This window comes from Oncorhynchus tshawytscha, linkage group LG15 (genome assembly GCF_018296145.1).
Source record: "Oncorhynchus tshawytscha isolate Ot180627B linkage group LG15, Otsh_v2.0, whole genome shotgun sequence".
Taxonomy (NCBI): Eukaryota; Metazoa; Chordata; class Actinopteri; order Salmoniformes; family Salmonidae; genus Oncorhynchus; species Oncorhynchus tshawytscha.
Genome location: NC_056443.1, coordinates 29,256,453 through 29,275,615, shown reverse-complemented (window position 1 = coordinate 29,275,615; position 19,163 = coordinate 29,256,453). Strand labels below are relative to the sequence as shown.

Here is a 19,163-nt window from a genome sequence, read left to right as displayed (position 1 = left end):
GCCTCTCCATGTGATATTGGGCCCGTTAGATATTGCAGCCGACTTTAAAGGCGAGTCGAGACAGTTATCATTTGTAGATCAATCAAACTAACTACTCAATATTATTTGTAGATCAGTCAGTCACAATTTACTCAACATATACTGCACTGACACAAATGACTGTTGATTGGTTGAAAGAAATTGATAATAGAAGATTGTGGGAACTCTACTGTTAGATTTCAGTGCAGCCTTGGATATTATTGACCATAACCTGTTGTTTAGAAAACATGATTTATGGCTTTTCAACCTGGATCCAGAGCTATATATCTAATATAACACAGAGGATTTTCTTTCATGGATATAATTTATAATTTCAAACATGTAGGGTGTGGTGTACCGCAGGGCAGCTCTCTAGGCCCTCTACTCTTTTCTATTTTTACCAATGACCTGCCACTGGCATTAAACAAAGCCTTTGTGTCCATGTATGCTGATGATTCAGCCATATTCGTGTCAATAACCACAGCTAATGAAGTCACTGAAACCCTAAACAAATAGATGCAGTCTGTTTCGGAATGGGTGGTATTAATAAACTGGTCCTGAACGTCTCTAAAACTAAGAGCATTGTATTTGGTACAAATCAGTTCCTAAGCTCTTGACCTCAGCTGGATCTGGTAATGATTGGTGCGGCTGTTGAACAAGTTGAGGAGACTAAATGACTTGCTGTTACCTTAGATTGTAAATGTCATGAACCAAAACATATAGATTCAATGGTTGTAAAAATGGGGAGAGGTCTTTCCATAATAAAAGAGATGCTCTGCTTTTTTGACACCACACATAAAAAAACGCAAGTCCTGCAGGCTCTAGTTATATCTTATCTTGATTATTGTCCAGTCATGTGGTTAAGTGCTGCAAAGAAAGACCTAGTTAAGCTATAGCTGGCCCAGAACAGAGCGGCACATCTTGCTCTACATTGTAATCAGAGGGCTGATATAAATACTATGCATGCAAGTCTCTCTTGGCTAAGAGTTGAGGAGAGACTGACTGCATCACTTCTTTTTATTAGAAACATTAATGTATTGAACATTACAAATTGTTTGCAGTCAACTTACACACGGCTCTGACACACACACTTACCCCACCAGACATGCCAGAAGGGGTCTTTTCACAGTCTCCAAAATCAAGAACGCGTTCAGTATTATAGGGCCATTAGTGTATGGAACTCCCTTCCATCTCATATTGCTCAAATGAACAGCAAACCTGATTTCAAAAAACAGATATATCAACCCCTCACGGGACACAACACTTCTACCTTATTTGACCTAGATATTGTGTGAATGTATTGATATGTAGGCTGTGTGCGCCATTTTTACATTTATGTAGTTCTGTCCTTGATCTGTTTTTGTCTATTAACGTTCTGTATTATGTCATGTTAGATGTTTCATGTGGACCCCAGGAAAAGTAGCTACTGCTTTCGAAACCAGCTAATGGGGACCCTAATAAAATACCAAATACTATGATACATCACGGTTTTTCTGCTCTCAAACATTGACTGTTCCCCTGTGTGTGTGTGTGTGTGTGTGTGTGTGTGTGTGTGTGTGTGTGTGTGTGTGCGTGTGTCGTCGTCCCCCCACCCCCCGTTTACGAGACAGTAAACAAAACATCAGCACCTAAGGTGGGACTGATACAGATATGCCACAATGGCTCCCATTCTACTCCTTTGTAGAACCCATTAAAAGTTCCATTGCAAAGGCAGTAGCAGCATAACCAATGCTACTGCAACATGGGGGGGACAATTAATAACAGCCACAAACTGAATAACTGTCATTTCCATTTAAAACCATGCCCAAAGATGTCTGGGTGAGAGATGGGTAGGTACCTCCAAATTAGTTCATGCATTACATCTTTAACACCCATCATGTCAATATGCTGTTTATAGTTATAGTTCCTCTCTCTTGCTTGATCTAGGAACCTTTGAAGTTTCTCAAGTGCAGATGGTGGTCCAACAACTACAGTGACTGTAGAACTCTGATATGGATGCATTTAAAGCCCTAACTCCGGTCAGATGAAATTGTGTCTAGCCTGTTGCTCAATGCACTGAACTAACTTCCACATAGGACTGTCGCCCTAGAGCTTATAGTGATACATCACTATTCAAATTAAAATCAACCCATTTGAATGCATCCCTGTGTATTGGTGTAGCTAATGGGGTTGCCTTGCCATAGAAACAGTTAAGAGACCACAAACTAAGGAGCTAACCTGGAAAAAAATTATCTAGCATCCTACCCAATTGGGAGAGAACATTCTAGATATCATTCAGTTCCCACGTCTGCCATTCACCAAAACTCCATATGCACACCCTATCTCAAGAGAGACGATGGGGGATATAAATCACTTTGTTTCACACCTACCTATAGGATACAACAAAGTGAATTTTGATGATTTAAAAGAGTGAACAAGAACATAGCAAAATCCTTACAAACTGAAAGCACATAACATCATTGGCCCTAGGTTATCATCAAATTGCGATTACTCCTTTATACAATTGCAAAGGTGTGTTTTCAGTTTTTCAATTGCATGTTTCGCACAAACTACACATGCTGCTTTGTAATTTGCAGACTGATACGCCCACATAAGTAACTGTGTGGTTGACATACAGAAATAAGCAACTCAATGTCTGAAATGGATCAATACAAATACGATTTTAGATGCTTTACTTACCTAGGCTATTCGTAGAACCATCCATGACTGATCGCCCAGAAGTTATTTACTGTCTTCTAAGCGTGGAGTTTGTTTTGGGGGTGTATTTTCCATGCTGCTGCTCGTACCCGGAGCGTGTCAGAAGTCACACTCGGGAGCTCGCGCTGAAGTTGTTTCTTTAGAAAAGAGAGGAGACACGCATGGCAACGTGCGCAGTTGCTAGAGAGGATTGTGCCCCCCCCCCCCAAAAAAGAATGCACTAAAATACTTTACACAAATCCAGGAAATGAGCTGAACATTGGGGGGGACAAGTGCACAATCGCCCAATAGATTCACATACACTCTGCACCAGAATTTCCCAAATTATGCTCGTGGAGACAAGTATGGTATAACTATCCCCCTGTTTTGCGATGGCTATGTGTGTATGTAATAATAATATGCTCCTTACTGAAACGTTGTAGAACTACTTTTTGAGTTACATCCCCTGTCATCCAAAAGTTCTGTTCAACTGATATTTTTAATTCACAGAGATTTCCTGCCACCTGGTGGCGAGTTTTTGTACTTATCTTCAACGACACGATGGCGGAACTAAAGCTCGGCGTCTTTGTTTTTGTAATGCTGGGGGAGCAAAAACCCGCTTGAACCAGGAAATGCATCCGCGGGTTCTACATGGAGTGACATGTCTGAAGGAGACGTGATACGATGGAGAATCTCACCATACTTTTACCTCTACGTATAACTTGCGAGCTTCTAAGGTCACTCAAGTTGAATTGTCACATACTATGTGACATAGTCATAAATTGAATGGCTACTTATAGCTAGGTAAAATATACAGTATGTTGTCCTGTGTTTGTCTGTTGTGTCATGCTCCCATCAAAACCACAGAGATTGATCTGCACATATGTTTTGCAAGCTGTCACAATATATTCATATTAGTACAATTTATTAATATTAGTGCAGATTCATAGTGTCACTGTACTATTTGTCCCATCTGCTTATCTTGTTAATCATGTCAGCTTCACTCTTCTCTTTTGTAGGAGCCACATGATGCATGAACCATGAACTGTGCCTGCTGTCTACTACGGTTCCAGAGTGTGTGGTTCCTGGCCCCCTCTGTCAGAGCAGCTGTCCAACATGCCACCCTGTGTCAGACAGCCACAGCATTTTCCCTAATTACACTACACAACACCTGTGGCCAGGTATGTCACACCCTAAATCCATAGGAATTTCCCCAGGTAATCACATCGACATGGTAGTTAAATTTGAGTGGATAGCGGTGGGTGATCGTTAACATCAATCGTAGGGTTAGGAGCACTACGGCAGGGCTCTCCAACCATGTTCCAGGTGAACCCCAGTTGTAACTAACCTGATTCATCTTATAAACCAATTCATTATTAGAAACAAATGCACCAGATTAGGGTTGGAATGAAAACATACAGGATAGTAGCTCTCCAGGAACAAGGTTGGAATGAAAACCTACAGGATAGTAGCTCTCCAGGAACAAGGTTGGAATGAAAACCTACAAGATAGTAGCTCTCCAGGAACAAGGTTGGAATGAAAACCTACAGGATAGTAGCTCTCCAGGAACAAGGTTGGAATGAAAACCTACAGGATAGTAGCTCTCCATAAGTTGGAATGAAAACCTCAGGATAGTAGCTCTCCAGGAACAAGGTTGGAATGAAAACCTACAGGATAGTAGCTCTCCAGGAACAAGGTTGGAATGAAAACCTACAGGAATAAAACCTACAGTAGCTCTCCAGGAACAAGGTTGGAATGAAAACCTACAGGATAGTAGCTCTCCAGGAACAAGGTTGGAATGAAAACCTACAGGATAGTAGCTCTCCAGGAACAAGGTTGGAATGAAAACCTACAGGATAGCTTCTCAGGAACAGGAACAAGGTTGGAATGAAAACCTACAGGATAGTAGCTCTCCAGGAACAAGGTTGGAATGAAAACCTACAGGATAGTAGCTCTCCAGGAACAAGGTTGGAATGAAAACCTACAGGATAGTAGCTCTCCAGGAACAAGGTTGGAATGAAAACCTACAGGATAGTAGCTCTCCAGGAACAAGGTTGGAATGAAAACCTACAGGATAGTAGCTCTCCAGGAACAAGGTTGGAGAGCCCTGCACTACGGTGTATCAAGTTACCATTTCATGCATTTTGTTTAACTATGTTGACTGCTTGTACCTCCTCGTCAATGCATTTCCTCGTCCTCAACAGGCACTGAGGCGTTTCCATGACAGCCCTGGATGTTATAAGAGCCTGCTCGTACCCACAGACCTAAGAGGACGAGGATAGAATAAATGACAGGTCACTGATAACTCATGATGACCTGTTTGAGAGGGTGGCCAGGAAGGCCAAGACCAAAGCCACCTTCAACGAAGTGGTGGACGTCTTCAGTAAGAGGGGAATATGGCGTCGAGGTCACGTAGAGTTCATTTACGCAGCCTTGAAGAAGGTGCCAGAGTTCGGTGTGGAACGGAACCTTATAGTTTACAACAAGCTGTTGGATGTTTTCCCCAAGGAGGTGTTTGTGCCCAGGAACTTTATCCAGTGCATGTTCAACCACTACCCCCGACAGCAGGAGTGCGGGGTGCACCTGCTGGAACAGATGGAGAACTATGGTGTTTGGGGGGTGGGGGGCAGTGGTGTGTTTGTGTTGTGCGTTTACTGTTTCCCCCACGATTTGTTTCAGCAGCGGTGGCAAAGTTGACGTAAGGGCGTGGCCAATTGCGTGGTCTCCGACCAGATATTTTAATGACCCTCCTCTTGGCCACAGGCACAGTTTTGCTATTTTAAAGCTAATTTCCTGCAATACTACACATTTTGCCATGGCTTATGCTATTGGAGTGACTCAAATGTAACAAAATCAATGGGGGCCCCATGCCATGACACTTTTGGGATTTTAGATTCTCTCTGACTCTAGTTTTTAGTGGTGCTTGTTAGTTGTCAAAGATGATCTTATTTAAAAAATATATAGGTCCGTTATCTTTTCTACATACTTTACATCCGGTTCTGTCATTTATATTTATACTGACAACATTTTACCAAACCCCACATTTGTATTGTTTGTTTTTTAAAATTATATTTCGTGGCGGCAACAATTTAGCAGCGGTTGCCCGCCCCTGCTAAATGGATATAGGGGTAACACTGGTGTGTGTGTGTGTGTGTGAGAGAGAGAGAGAGAGAGAGCGATTTGGCCAACTGTTTTCAGAACAGTGGCTCTCAAACCGTTAAAATATGAAGCAAGATATTTCATTGGCAGGCCCTTGTTTTGTCATTCATTCATGTTCTGTATAATCAGGTATCATGTTCTGTATAATCAGGTATCATGTTCTTTATAATCAGGTATCATGCCAAATGTCCAGACTTAAGGTCCAGATCTTCAGGGACAAGATTCACCCTATGAGGAAGTACCAGCGCGTCTTCTGATGGTTCCCCAAGTTCAAGCACGCCAACCCCTTCCCCGTCCCCCTGCAGCTCCCTGGGGACCTTGTTGACTTGGCCAGCCTCAGTCTCAACCGCATCGCTAACAACCGATATTTCATTTATCAGTTATCATTGGCTAGGTGCAACTCCAGATGATGCACTGCAAACATACGGTTCTCAATGTTGTTACCAGTCAAAAGCTTGGACACACCTACTCATTCCAGGGTTTTCTCTATTTTTCATATTTTCTACATTTTAGAATAATAGTGAAGACGTCAACACTATAAAATAACACATGGAATCATGTAGTAACAAAAAAAAGTGTTAAACAAATCAAAATATATTTTATATTTGAGGTTCTTTAAAGTAGCCACCCTTGATGACAGCTTTGCACACTCTTGGCATTCTCTCAACCAGCTTCACCTGGAATGCTTTTCATTCACTCTGCGGTCCAACGCATCCCAAACCATCTCAATTGGGTTGATGTCAGGTGATTGTGGAGGCTAGGTCATCTGATGCAGCACTCCATCATTCTCCTTCTTAATCAAATACCCCTTACACAGCCTGGAGGTGTGTTGTTTCATTGTCCTATTGAAGAACAAATGATAGTTCCACTAAGCTCAAACCAGATGGGATGGTGTATTGTTGCAAAATGCTGTGGTAGCCATGCTAGTTAAGTGTGCCATGAATTCTAAATAAATCACTGACAGTGTCACCAGCAAAGCACAACCACACCATCACACCTCCTCTATGCTTCACGGTGGGAACCACACATGCAGAGATCATCTGTTCACCAACTCTGCGTCTCACAAAGACATGGCGGTTGGAACCAAAAATCTAAAATTCATTAGACTCATTAGCCCAAAGGACAGATTTCCACCAGTCTAATGTCCATTGCTCGTGTTTCTTGGCCCAAGCAAGTCTCTTATTCTCATTGGTGTCCTTTAGCAGTGGTTTCTTTGCAGCAATTCGACCATAAAGGCCTGATTCACGCAGTCTCCTCTGAACAGTTGATGTTGAGATGTCTGTTAATTGAACTCTGTGAAGCATTTATTTGGGCTGCAGTTAACTCTAATGAAGTTATCCTCTAGAGCAGAGGTAACTCTGGGTCTTCCTTTCCTGTGGCGGTCCTCATGAGAGCCAGTTTCATCATAGCGGCTGATGGTTAATGCGACTGCAGGGGAAGAAACTTTAAACGTTTCCGGATTGACTGACCTTCATGTCTTCAAGTAATGATAGACTGTCATTTCACTTATTTGAGCTGTTCTTGACATAATATGGACTTGGTCTTCTACCAAAAAAGGCTATCTTCTGTATACCATCCCTACCTTGTCACAACACAACTGATTGGCTCAAATGCATTAAGTAGGAAAATATATGTCACAAATGAACTTTTAACAAGGCACACCTATTAATTGAAATGCATTCCAGGTGCCAAAAGGCCCCTAAACTCTCAGACCATGAGAAACAAGATTCTCTGGTCTGATGAAACCAAGATTGAACTTTTTGGCCTGAATGCCAAGTGTCATGTCTGGAGGAAAACCTGGCACCATTCCTAAGGTGAAGCATGGTGGAGGCAGCGTCATGCTGTGGGGATGTCTTTTGGCAGCAGGGAGACTAGTCAGGATCCTATATATCCGAGAGGAAGAGACAGACCCCTACATTGTTGTGGAGGAGGAACATCGCTGTAGCGTTTGAGAGGGAAGCAGTTAACAGCTACAGGACTGTGACAGAGCCCATTCCTCTACCAGAGAGAGTATTAGCTGGAGAGAGAGCCTTTATCATAACCAACTCTTCCTTGTCAGGTCACTCTTGGCCCTCGTAAAAATCTGGTAATAGGATTTCATTAAATCAGTGGATTTAATACCGAAGTATACTGTACCCACCTATTGTCAACTTGTAGGTTTCAAGAAACCAGGCTTGGGTACTTATTTCACCCGACTCCCTCTAAACTAATTTATTGTCGTAAATGTCTTTGACAAGGCTCTTGCACTTACATTTAATTAGCACCGTGTCAAGATTCAAGAAAGCCTCAAATCAGGAAAAATATACAACTGATGTACATAATCTCTTATGCGTACCCAACTGTTTTTATTATATTTGGAACTTTGTACCTGAGTGAAGGGTGACAACCTAAATCACAGTGTTGAAACTAGTGTGCATTGACATTAACTCAGTCAGTTGCCTTCATGGTAAATATATATCACCTTTTCAAAACATTTGGACAGTTGAAGTGAATTGGTGATGCACATTGTTGACTTATCTTTATTATTGTTTACAATGGGGATACAGTTATGGCCTCATATACACCCTCCTTGATAGTGCCAGCTAGCAATAAATCAGAACCACTTATAAAAGATAGAAAAAAGGGTTTATTAGTACCGAAAAGGCATTTGAACATTCCCTTTTAAAACAGACAAGGTAGGAACCAATTCAAAGAGGTACATTCTCATCAGGTGTCATCATACAGTGCGGTCAGTGTCCCCTGTACATTTACAGTTTGCTTACAGCTGTACAAGAAGAAGTTCATCACAGTACAATCTGTTTTCAATGCATTTTTCAGTCTGTTAAGACCACAGAAGACTGACTTCCAAAGCTTCGTGCTCTATAGGACGTTAATTGTCAGTATATTGGTGAACCAAAAACAACACTGTTACATATAGGAAGTATATAAACATCCAAGCAGCAGGCCAATGGATCTTACATATTTTTTTGTATGTTTAAAAAGTGATAAAAAATACATATGCTGATAATTGATAAATCAGGGATACAATTAAATAAGAAATGTAATAATCTATATCTGTGCCACTGACTGATTGTTCAGACTAAATAAAAGGCATTAAAAATAATGTATACAGTCTAAATAGAGAAGGAAATATGAATCAGATCAGAAACAAAACAATCAAATACATGAAAAGGGTTTTGACATTTCACCACCCCTATAACATAACGATTGTGTGTTGTATTTACAGTGCAGAAATACATGTCAAATCAGCATTACAGAAACAATGTTGACATTTATTAAAATGAAGAACATTTTTATATATTCCAGAACAACGATTTATGAAAACAATGTTGTTTTGTGTGTCAAATAATTATTTTGAAGAGTCAGTCTTGTAGATACAGTATGCTGCAAGAAAAATTATTATACCAGTACTTTTTAGGAAATATTTAGAATACCCTCATGCAAGGATGTTCCCTTTGTGAAAAGGGAAGAAATGAAACTGATGGTCTTGGACCTGAATAACAAATTGTTAATACAGTACAAAACTTTATACAAAACTGATAGTATTTGTGAGAAATATTAAATAAACATATCATTAAGTAAAATTATAAAATGTACTGTATGTACAGACGAATATCAATCATTGAACAATTGATCACCTGTAGACCATTTCAATAGACGCATGGTCTCTAAGTCAAATTCACAGGTCTGCTATTTACCCTTAAAAACCTGGATCATATAGATCCTGGTACATTGAGGAGTAAGGACACATTCATTCAGATTGAAGAACATCACTGACCTGTTTGTAATGGACACATAATAGGGAGGTTAAGTTAACCCAGTGCTGTGGATTGAGCGAGAGCCCTGACTGTGCTTTAGTATGTTATATAGCACAACAACATTATAGAGCCCAGTGACATCTCTCATTGATATATTATTTTGGTTTAGGGCACAGGAGACATGGTGTAGTAGTAGTAGTAGTGAATGATTATCGCTACAAAATGGCGCTATCAAAAACATCAAGAAGGCCTCCCGAGTGGCGCAGTGGTCTAGAGATTCTGGGTTCGAGTCCAGGCTCTGTCGCGGACTGCCGCAACCGGGAGACCCATGGGGCAGCGCACAATTGGCCCAGTGTCGTCCGGGTTTGGGGAGGGTTTGGCCGGCAGGGATGTCCTTGTCCCATCGCGCACTAGCGACTCCTGTGGCGGGTGTTTCCTCCGACACATTGGTGCAACTGGCTTCCGGGTTAAGCGGGCATTGTGTCAAAGAAGCAGTGTGGCTTGGTTGGGTTGTGTTTCAGGGGGACGCACGGCTCTCGACCTTCGCCTCTCCCGAGTCCGAACAGGAGTTGCAGCGATGGCACAAGATTGTAACTACCAATTGGATACGATGAAATTAGGGGAAAAAGGGGGGAAACCCAGCAAGAAGATACATTCGTGGGTGTGTGTAGATGTGTGGGTCTATCCCAAAGTTCATGAGGTAAAGCTTGCCTCTTGTCGTTCCATGTCCCCTATACAGATATACAGTTCCAAGTTTAGTTCATCCTTTGTAGGGGAACTGCTCCGGAAAAGATAATACACAAAAGAAAACAGCAGAAATGTTTTCACTTCCTCCATTGTTTTATGCTGTCTGGAATTTAGCTATTTGTGCTTCTGCAAATTAGGACAAGTAGGTAGGACGTAAACAATGTGTCGTGAAAACGTGTTCCTACAGACAGACAAGAATACACCCCTTGGTATACAGAGAGCGACGGTCAACATTATGATATACAGACATGGATGGTGTCTGTACAGTTATGAAGGCTCAAATGCTCACCTTCGCCCTCAGAGTCTTTTAATCGTTCTGGAGCTTTTGCTGTTCGTCGGGTATGACGAGTCCTCTGTATCAACCATTACTTCTGCTGGGAGGTTGGCACTGTCCCCTGAAACAAAATGTGCTTGGATATAACCAAAATACTCAATACCAAATTTCCCCATCGCCAGGAACAGGAAGAACTCTAATATAATACAGCCTAATTACCTCCCATCGTCCCACTGTGCTGCTGCAGCTGGCTGGTGAAGAAGCGTTCTCTCCTGGACACCTGCTCGTCCCAGGCCTCTAGGATGCGAAGGTGCTCCGGGGACTCCAGGCTCAGGGTATCTGGGTGGGCCTCGTCGATGTGGGCCCTCACCCCCTCCAGGCTGTGGGAGTACTGGAGCTCCCCGCACACCATGCACACCAGCAGCTGGTTCAACGGGTCGTAGTCCATGAGGTAGCGATTCCTCCATACAACATCCGAGATGGCGCCGTCATAGTTGTCGCCAAGATCGTCGTGTAGGAAAAGGAGCTCTGATTCGTCTATAGGAAAGATAGTGGTATTGTGAGACATGTTACTTTCGAATTTTGGGAACTGGTCAGTCGGGCCAGTAGACTGCAATTTCTACTAGTCCATGATGACTTTCTACTAGCCAGGGGTCCAACATATTTGCATAAATATTTGGGCTAGTTTGACACATTTTCTACTAAGGCAACAAGGTTACTCTAAGAAAGGCCCATAGCTATAGCTAGATTTAGGATTAAAAGACCTAGAAGTATCAAATGTATTACCTTCTAAAGGTTCAGTTTGGCCAAAGTCAGGAAAGTAGCCCATGTCTGTCTCTGTGGAAGTACTATGGAAAAAAAGGACATCAGTTATGATTACTACCAACACACACATTGAGGTACCAGAAACAGAGAGAAGTCTGAAAACTTGTCTCTCACCTCAGAAGTAGTTCAGAGTCCTCGGAGGTGTTGAACCACCGGTCAGGATCCTGTTCCTTTAGTTGAGAAAAAAACAAAAAGAGTTACAGTCAGCCCTAAAAAAAAAATGAACTGACCAAGAGGAATGAAAGTTACAGAAGGCTGAATCCTCATCCCTTGGTATCAATGCATGATTTAAGCAAAGTTACGGTTCAGTCAATGGTTAAACATACAATTCTGACTTATTACAATTTTATATGGCCTTTTCTTTGAAATGTTGACCATTGAAAATGTTACCTGTGTCTCCATCTCCTCAAGCAGCTGTTGAGGATGATGAGTGTTAGGGATGATGGGCTGCCAGTTGACCGAGGGCCTCTTCTCTGTCATCTCCCCATCTCTCATTGCTTTCCTGGCTCTCTGCTCCTTCTTCCTCACCCTCCAGTACTCCCTCTTCTTCCTCAGAGTCTCCTCTTCCGACTCCCCCGGCACTGGCTTGGGCGGACCCATTGGGCTTATGTAGATAGGGCTTTTGGTGAGCCCCTGCAATGTCGGCAATCGTACATTTTGTACATTCCCACTTTGAGAAATCTGAGCACCTTGATGTTTGAAAGGAGTCTGTGTTGGGGTGAAAGAGGATGTTTGACTGGGAGACTGAATGGGTAAGAGTTTTATGCTAGTCAAAGGGTTGGGAGGAGGTGTGAGAGTAGCGATGGGTGAGGTATCGGTGTCTGAGGTTTCCTGCACTCGCAGTCTCCATTTTAGAACGCGGGGCGAGTTGGCGCTCGATCCTGGGGCCGCTTCCTGTTGGTTCTCCACCAATAGCAGCCCTTCTTTTTTCCCCTCACTCAATGGGGGGACAGTGACACCACCTCCAAAAGGGAGGGACACGGTACCGAAGCTATGAGATGTCTGTGGGGACCCTGTGTCACCAATGGGTGAATTGGAGATACTGGTACAGTTGACAGGAGGGTTGAGCTGTGTTGTATCATATGTCTGTCCAATGTTGGAGGTGGTGGGGTCTCCAACCAGAAGTGTAGGGATGTTGGTGACCATGCTGAGGCTAGCCTTGGGTCCAGAAGTAGGGGGAGATATAGGCTGGGGAGAAATAGGCTGGGGAGATATAGGCTGGAGAAGTGGGGAGGACTGCAGTTTGAGCAATGGTGCTGTGTGTAGACCGAAACTTCCGCTTCTCTGCACTGGTCTCTGTGTGTGTGTCTTCACAATGAGGAGATTCGAAACCTGAAACACAAATCAATGAATACGTTTACATTAGTTTTATGTCACAATATACAGAATCATTTATAACCAAGGTTATTTCATCTATTTGTTGATCTTTACAAAAATATACTTGTTTAGGTTTGTCCAGTTCTCAGAATATATATCCCATATATATCCCCCTCTTCCTCAATTAGACTGAACAAAAATATAAACGCAGCATGCAAAAGTGTTGGTCCCATGTTTCATGAGCTGAAATAAAAGATCACAGAAATGTTTCGTACACACAAAAAGCTTCTCTCAAATGTTGTGCACAAAATTGTTTACAACCCTGTTAGTTAACATGTATCCTTTCCAAGATAATCCATCCACCTGACAGGTGTGGCATATCAAGAAGCTGATTAAACACCATGACCATTACACAGGTGCACCTTGTACTGGGGGCAGTAAAAGGCCAATCTAAACTGAATGACGTCGTGTGGATGAGCGGTGTGCTGATGTCAACGTTGTGAACAGAGTGGCGTGAGGTTTTGGTATGGGCAGGCATAAGCTACAAACAACGAATACAATTACATTTTATTGTTGGCAATTTGAATGCCCAGAGATACCGTGACAAGATCTTGGAGGCCCATTGTTGTGCCATTCATCCCGCCATCACCTCGTGTTTCAGCATGATAATGCACGGCACCATGTCGCAAGGATCTATACAAAATTCCTGGAAGCTAAAAATGCCCCGGTTCTTCCATGGCATGCACACTCACCAGACATGTCACCCATTGAGCATGTGTGGGATGCTCTGGATCGATGTGTATAACAGCGTTTTCCAGTTCCCGCCAATATCCAGCAACTTTGCACAGCCATTGAAGAGTGGTACAACATTCAGCAGCCTGATGAATTCTATGCAAAGGCAATGTTGCGCTGCTTGAGGCGAATGGTGGTCACACCAGATACTGACTGGATTTCTGATCCACGCCCCTACTTTTTATTTAAAGGTTGTCTGTGACCAACAGATGTGTATCTGTATACACAGTGTTGTGAAACCCATAGATTAGGGCCTAAATAACTTTACTCAGTAAAATCTATGAAATTGCTGCATTTATATTTTACCTTTATTTTACTAGGCAAGTCAGTTAAGAACAAATTCTTATTTTCAATGACGGCCTAGGAACAGTGGGTTAAATGCCTGTTCAGGGGCAGAACGACAGATTTGTACCTTGTCAGCTCAGGGATTTGAACTTGCAACCTTTCGGTTACTAGTCCAACGCTCTAACCACTAGGCTACCCTGCCGGCCCATTTCAGTTGGACTTGACAGTGGGCCTGACCAGAAGACATTCTGTAAGCACCTACAATGCTTTGCAAACTACATCAGTTCCACACTCCAATTGACATAACCCCAAAACATACTTCTGCCTCAAATTTTATTGAAATGATAGGTATGGGGCTACCATTGTGAATGACAAAATCTGCAGTGATGAAATGTAATATCAAGATTACAAATGACATCCACCCACCTGTGCTGCTTTGAGTGCCAGTCGTCTGCCGTAGTCCCCCCGTCTCAGCCCCCCTCCTCCCTGCCTGACAGTCCTAGCTCTCTGCTGCCTCTTCATCATCCTCCAGTACTCCCTCTTCTTCTCCAGAGTCACATTCTGGCCTGTCACCACCTGGGCGTGCTGATGTTGCTGAAGTTGTAGTTGATTTTGAGGTTGTTGATAAGGTGGTTGTTGTTGATGTTGATTTTCATGTTGTTGATGAGGTGGTTGTTGTTGAGGCTGATGGTGTAGCTTCGGGGGTTCTGGGGAGCAGCAGTGGTGGTGTCCTGCTTTTTTGGCACGCAGCCTCTGGGCTCTGCGAGGGAGAGGGAGGGGCGGTCCGCTGGAAGCTGCCATGTGCCGTGTGGGACCAAGAGTGTGAGAGGGGGGTTCAGAGGGAGGGGGAGCTGGGAAAGACAGACTTTCAGTGCAAGGACTTGACAGGGGAGAGTCCTTAGGATGAGGACTCAATGGACAAATGGTTACCTGGCAGGATGGCAGGGCGTCAGCGTCCACCTGCCATCCTTTGACCTCCAACGATAGGTCACCAGATAGGGAGACCTTCTCCTCATCTTCCAGGGTGAGCAGAGGTAGATTTGGCTTGACCTCCATCTGGACGGAAGCATCCTTGTAGGAACAGGTCTGAGGATCACTTTTACAAGGCAGCTGTTCTGTAATACAGTCTGGCTGTTCTGTTTTCCAGTCAGCCACAGTGCTGAGCGATTCCTCCAGCAGCTTCTTCATAGAAGCCACCACCAAGAGAGTGGTGGCCTGGCTGTCAGCACTCAAGGCTGGGTCTGGTGGCTCGGTCTGTGGTGGCGGTGAACACCGGGACGGTTTGTTATCAACACAGAGGGGTTGTTCCAGTGGAGGACATGGAGCGTCTGTTGAGGTTGATCCTCTCTCTTGTTTGATTTGGTCTCCCTGTGGAGACGTGGACACACTGGTGTTTGAAAGAGGCTTGATAGTCAGTGTGTTGTTGACATTGGGAATGGCGACAGCTAATCGTGCTAACCTTTGGTTCCGCCTCTTGAGTGAGGCAGTCTTTCCCCTAGCTTGAACTCCTTGCCTTAGGCGGGTGGCGCGTGCCGCCCTCTGCTCTCGTTTCTTTACCCTCCAGTACTCTCTCTTCTTAGCCATCTTTTCCTCCTCTGTTAGCTTTGGGTCCAAGTTGAGTGCTGCTGATGCTGTAGAAGCTTTGACAGCCATCTGCATGACCCAGCTAGCCGGCTTCGGTATCGCTGTAGGCAAACCAGGAAAGGTGTTTTGAACGTTTGGAGGGTGTGTGAGGGTGATACGACTCTGGGGCTGGACGACTGTGTGTGGATTAGGGAGGTTTTTCGGGGGGCTGCCTGAAACTAATTTGGGAGGCTTTCTGATTGACAGGCCGATGGGAGGACAGGAGACATTAACTTGAGCAGGACGGATTAGAGGTGGTGGGTTGACCCGTATTTGATGTACCACATTACTAGATGTATCACCAGTGGGTTTGGGAAGCAGTTGGTGTTGGCGGTGTATGTTAGGGTTGGTAAATGAATTATTAACAGGCATTCCACCGATGACACCAATTTCATCCCCTGTCTCTTTTGCTTCTGTAATGAGATACATTTGGGGAATGGTATTGGTCAATGTACCGTCCTCCTTGATGAACCCTCCAATGGTCTCTGAGGCGCTGGTGTGGGTAGGCCCATTTCCTGTTGGTTGTGGCAGTGTGTTGCAGCCCGCCGCTCTCGCCTTCCTCATATCCTCCAATATGCTCTGGTAGCGGTTGACTCTTCGCATCAGAGCATCCTTCTCCTTCATCTTAGCGCGGACTTCCACTGACAGCTTAGCTCGCTGTTCCCGCTTCTTGACACGCCAGTATTCCCGCTTCCGGGCCACCCTCTGCTCGGGTGTCTCCGTTGGGTCCTCTCGGAGTGCGTTGCAGGTTTTGAAGGCTGTAGCATGACAGGGGGACTTTCTCATGTTTCTCTGACCCAGGAAATTCCTTTGGGCGTCAATGAACCTCTGTCTCGGAGTCCTACAACGGACCATACCTTGGCTAGTGTTGATAAACTGCCCTGGACCAAGGAGCCTTCTGCTTGGTTCCCCTTCTAGTTTAAAACCAATGACATTCGATGCCATGCCAGTCTGCATTGTTGGTTCAGCGTCCTGCGGATTCTCTACTTTTACCTGAACAGTCTGTTGATTAGCGTTGACTGCAGTTAGCTTAGCCAGGACTGAATCCTCAGACTCCCTTTTGACTACAACGCTAGCCACTGCTCTGGCGTTCTTCAGCAGGCGTCCAGCTGAGATGAACGGGACCCTGACTCTATTAACACACTGCCTATGGCCCTGTCCACTCAAAGCAGACGGAGGACGTTCAATGACCACGTTGGGTAACATTCCAGCTTTTTGCAACGTTATCTCCATGTTCGTGATTCTCTCTCTAGTCTTCGTTAACCTAACCGCCTGCTTCGCTCTCTGTTCTCGCTTCTTGATGCGCCAATTCTCTCTGCGCTTGGTGGCTTTGTCCTCCTCAATCTCCAGTGTAACTGATGTGTCGTTGATACAACTAACTTCTTGGGCTGTGACCGGGGCACGCTTTGTCCCACCTAGCTGTATTACTTTCATGCCTATAGGCCTACCCTCTGGTTTGGGAATGAGGACAGGGGTAGGCTGATTGGTCACGATGGGCAACCCTGAGGTAATGTTAGCAGTTAGCGGTCCAGGCTGAACACGCACTGTAACTTGCGTCTCAGTTAACGCATCAGGCCTTGATACACTCTGGGTGGCCAGTTGCTTCTGTGTTGACATTACAGGAGAGCTGCCATTCAGAACAGTCATTCCGCCCTGTGGTTGGCGAGGTGCAGAACCTGAGGGTCTCACAGCCACTCTTCCCAGAGGCAAGGAGGAGCCACTGTTGAGCAACACTCCGTTGGGTTTGGCTGAGGTAACTGTTCCGATCACAGTGCCCCCTGTTGGGGAACTTTTCACCGCCATCTTGCAGACCATCGCACCTTCTCCTGGACCTGCACTGGACGTTGGGAATGGAGGCAAGACTTTGTCAAGTTTTATCCTCTGGAACCATTTCTCCTTTTGGTTTGCTGAGGAAGAGTTTTGGTCCTCTTCTTCAGCACTATGGTTCAGATGATAGGAGACAGCAGAACCCTTTCCCTTTAATAAAACTACAGGTGCACCACTGACATTGGTTTGGTAGGAACCATCGCTATTCAACAAAGTGGGGGCAGACCCTGCCATTGAACAAGAGGCACTGGGATTCAACACCATAGAGGTTAGGGTCTTATGGACTGCATTTCTGCCCAAGGAGTTACACACTCTGTTTGTATCTTTTTCCCTCTTGACCTCTGACAGCTTGGCCCTCTGCTCTCGTTTCTTGGTCTTCCAGTACTCTCTCTTTTGGGCGAGTGTGGCATCGTCGAACTCTGAGGCTGGACGGTAGCGCTGACCCCGTGGGCTGCCAGCCCCCCCAGTTCCCTTGGTGGTTGGCATGCTAGTTGCTGATCGGTCACCTCTCGTGCTCTTCACCAAACTGTGCTGGCTGCAGAATCTTCACTCATCCCACTCTCCTTTGTCCAATGTTCACCTGATATGGATGCTGTCAGCCTTTAGCCTACATTGTCGTATGCTATTGAGTAACATCCTATAGGTCTTGTTATGTCCGTCTCCCATCTCTGGTGGTCACCAGCCACATCTTGACATTAACAGACAACGGATGGTCCTGAAAATTAGAATAAACATCACGCTTAGCAAGACAAATATACTAATCTAATAGATCTTGGGAAATTTGATTGTTTGCTGACATATATCACATCTTGAAGTTGTTTTTAACTGTTGCCAGTTTAGAACCAAATTAATAAACATACTTCTTCAAACCACATGGTTGCACCCCATTTGTCCATCCCAAAATTAAAGCTAAATATTCAATAGAGTAAATTATATATTTATATCATTGTCAAGTATTGGCATTTATTAACACAATTTCTGTCTGGCTTAGATGCATCCTTTATTTGATTAAAGTCAACAAGAAATACCTTGTGCACACCCTATTTAACTGATTTATATAGGCCTAATTAATAAAATAATTTGTGGTTCCTAATTTAGGCTATACAAATGTAATATTTTTTGGCATAGGAATCCTGCAACGCATCCAAATGCAGGCTGTGTTCGCTCTCTGACAGCCAGCATCAAAGAGCATGCACAACCAGGAAGAGAACAAATGGCACTGTCTCTTTAAACCAAGTCCTCCGTCTATCACAAATTATGTCTGTCGTGTGCCATTTTTCATTCTTTATTTATTCTCATACGAATACCAAATGCAGTGTGCCGACGAGTGCTAAAGCAGAGCCACAAATTCAAACGAAAACCCCCCGGAAAATGTGACACATTTGGTGATATTTATGTCTCTACCAGCGTACAATGGACAATCTCTTCCTCCTCCCCTGTCCACACGGACTGGCGTCTGTCTGCGTGTGTTCCTTGTCTAAATGAATAGAAAAGCGTAAATCCAAGCTAGCGGTGAAAGAGTAGGATGGTTGAAAAGGTGTGAAAAAACATGCATTTGCATTACCTGGTAGTTACACCTAACTTTCCGGGATAGTTTGTGAACGTTTGGACAGATATATTGTCAGGACACTGCAGCTACTTCCCTCGAGCCAGCCTTTCTCTCTATCGATGCCTTCCTTGACAACGTTGAAAAGTACCAGGATGTGGGACCTTGCTGCTTGTGTGTAAACTGCGTCGCGTGGACAGACACAAGCCTCTTAAAGCTGTACTACCACAACAGGGGACAAAATTTGGTTTATAGATGGTCAATGAAATTGAGCAATTTCTATTCATATACTGTGTCTCCAAGATGCAACACATGT

The 19,163-nt window shown here is 44.2% G+C and overlaps 2 protein-coding genes and 1 long non-coding RNA gene across 7 annotated transcripts in view; 1 reads left to right on the top strand and 2 right to left on the bottom strand.

Annotated features, from left to right (window-relative positions):
- Positions 1-2,895, bottom strand: part of LOC112214798 (echinoderm microtubule-associated protein-like 3) — a 45,150-nt gene extending 42,255 nt beyond the window's left edge. The window contains exon 1 of one of the 3 annotated variants that reach the window (XM_024373821.2): positions 2,698-2,895. In XM_024373821.2, the coding sequence (XP_024229589.1) occupies positions 2,698-2,722 (25 nt within the window). In that variant the 5' untranslated portion in view covers positions 2,723-2,895. The remainder of the gene's footprint in view (positions 1-2,697) is intronic. The other 2 variants (XM_024373822.2, XM_024373824.2) reach the window with 2 other exon arrangements.
- A 413-nt stretch (positions 2,896-3,308) lies between these two features.
- Positions 3,309-5,730, top strand: LOC112214797. Its single transcript, XR_002948154.1, has 3 exons — positions 3,309-3,498; positions 3,714-3,875; positions 4,899-5,730. It is a non-coding gene; the product is annotated as an uncharacterized LOC112214797 (long non-coding RNA).
- Positions 5,731-10,149: 4,419 nt separating this feature from the next.
- On the bottom strand, positions 10,150-19,048 carry si:dkey-28a3.2. Of its 3 annotated transcripts, none has more exons than XM_024373815.2 (8): positions 18,866-19,048; positions 14,278-18,016; positions 11,848-12,789; positions 11,572-11,627; positions 11,419-11,480; positions 10,852-11,169; positions 10,648-10,753; positions 10,150-10,389 (listed from the first exon to the last, which is right to left on the bottom strand). In XM_024373815.2, the coding sequence occupies exons 2-7, from the start codon at positions 17,785-17,787 to the stop codon at positions 10,656-10,658; spliced, it is 4,986 nt and encodes a 1,661-aa protein (XP_024229583.1). In that variant the 5' UTR covers positions 17,788-18,016; positions 18,866-19,048; the 3' UTR covers positions 10,150-10,389; positions 10,648-10,655. The 3 variants fall into 3 exon arrangements, with proteins under 3 accessions (XP_024229583.1, XP_024229584.1, XP_024229581.1); XM_024373816.2 differs by having other exon boundaries at positions 10,150-10,342; XM_024373813.2 differs by having other exon boundaries at positions 10,150-10,753.
- Between the last annotated feature and the right edge of the window lie 115 nt (positions 19,049-19,163).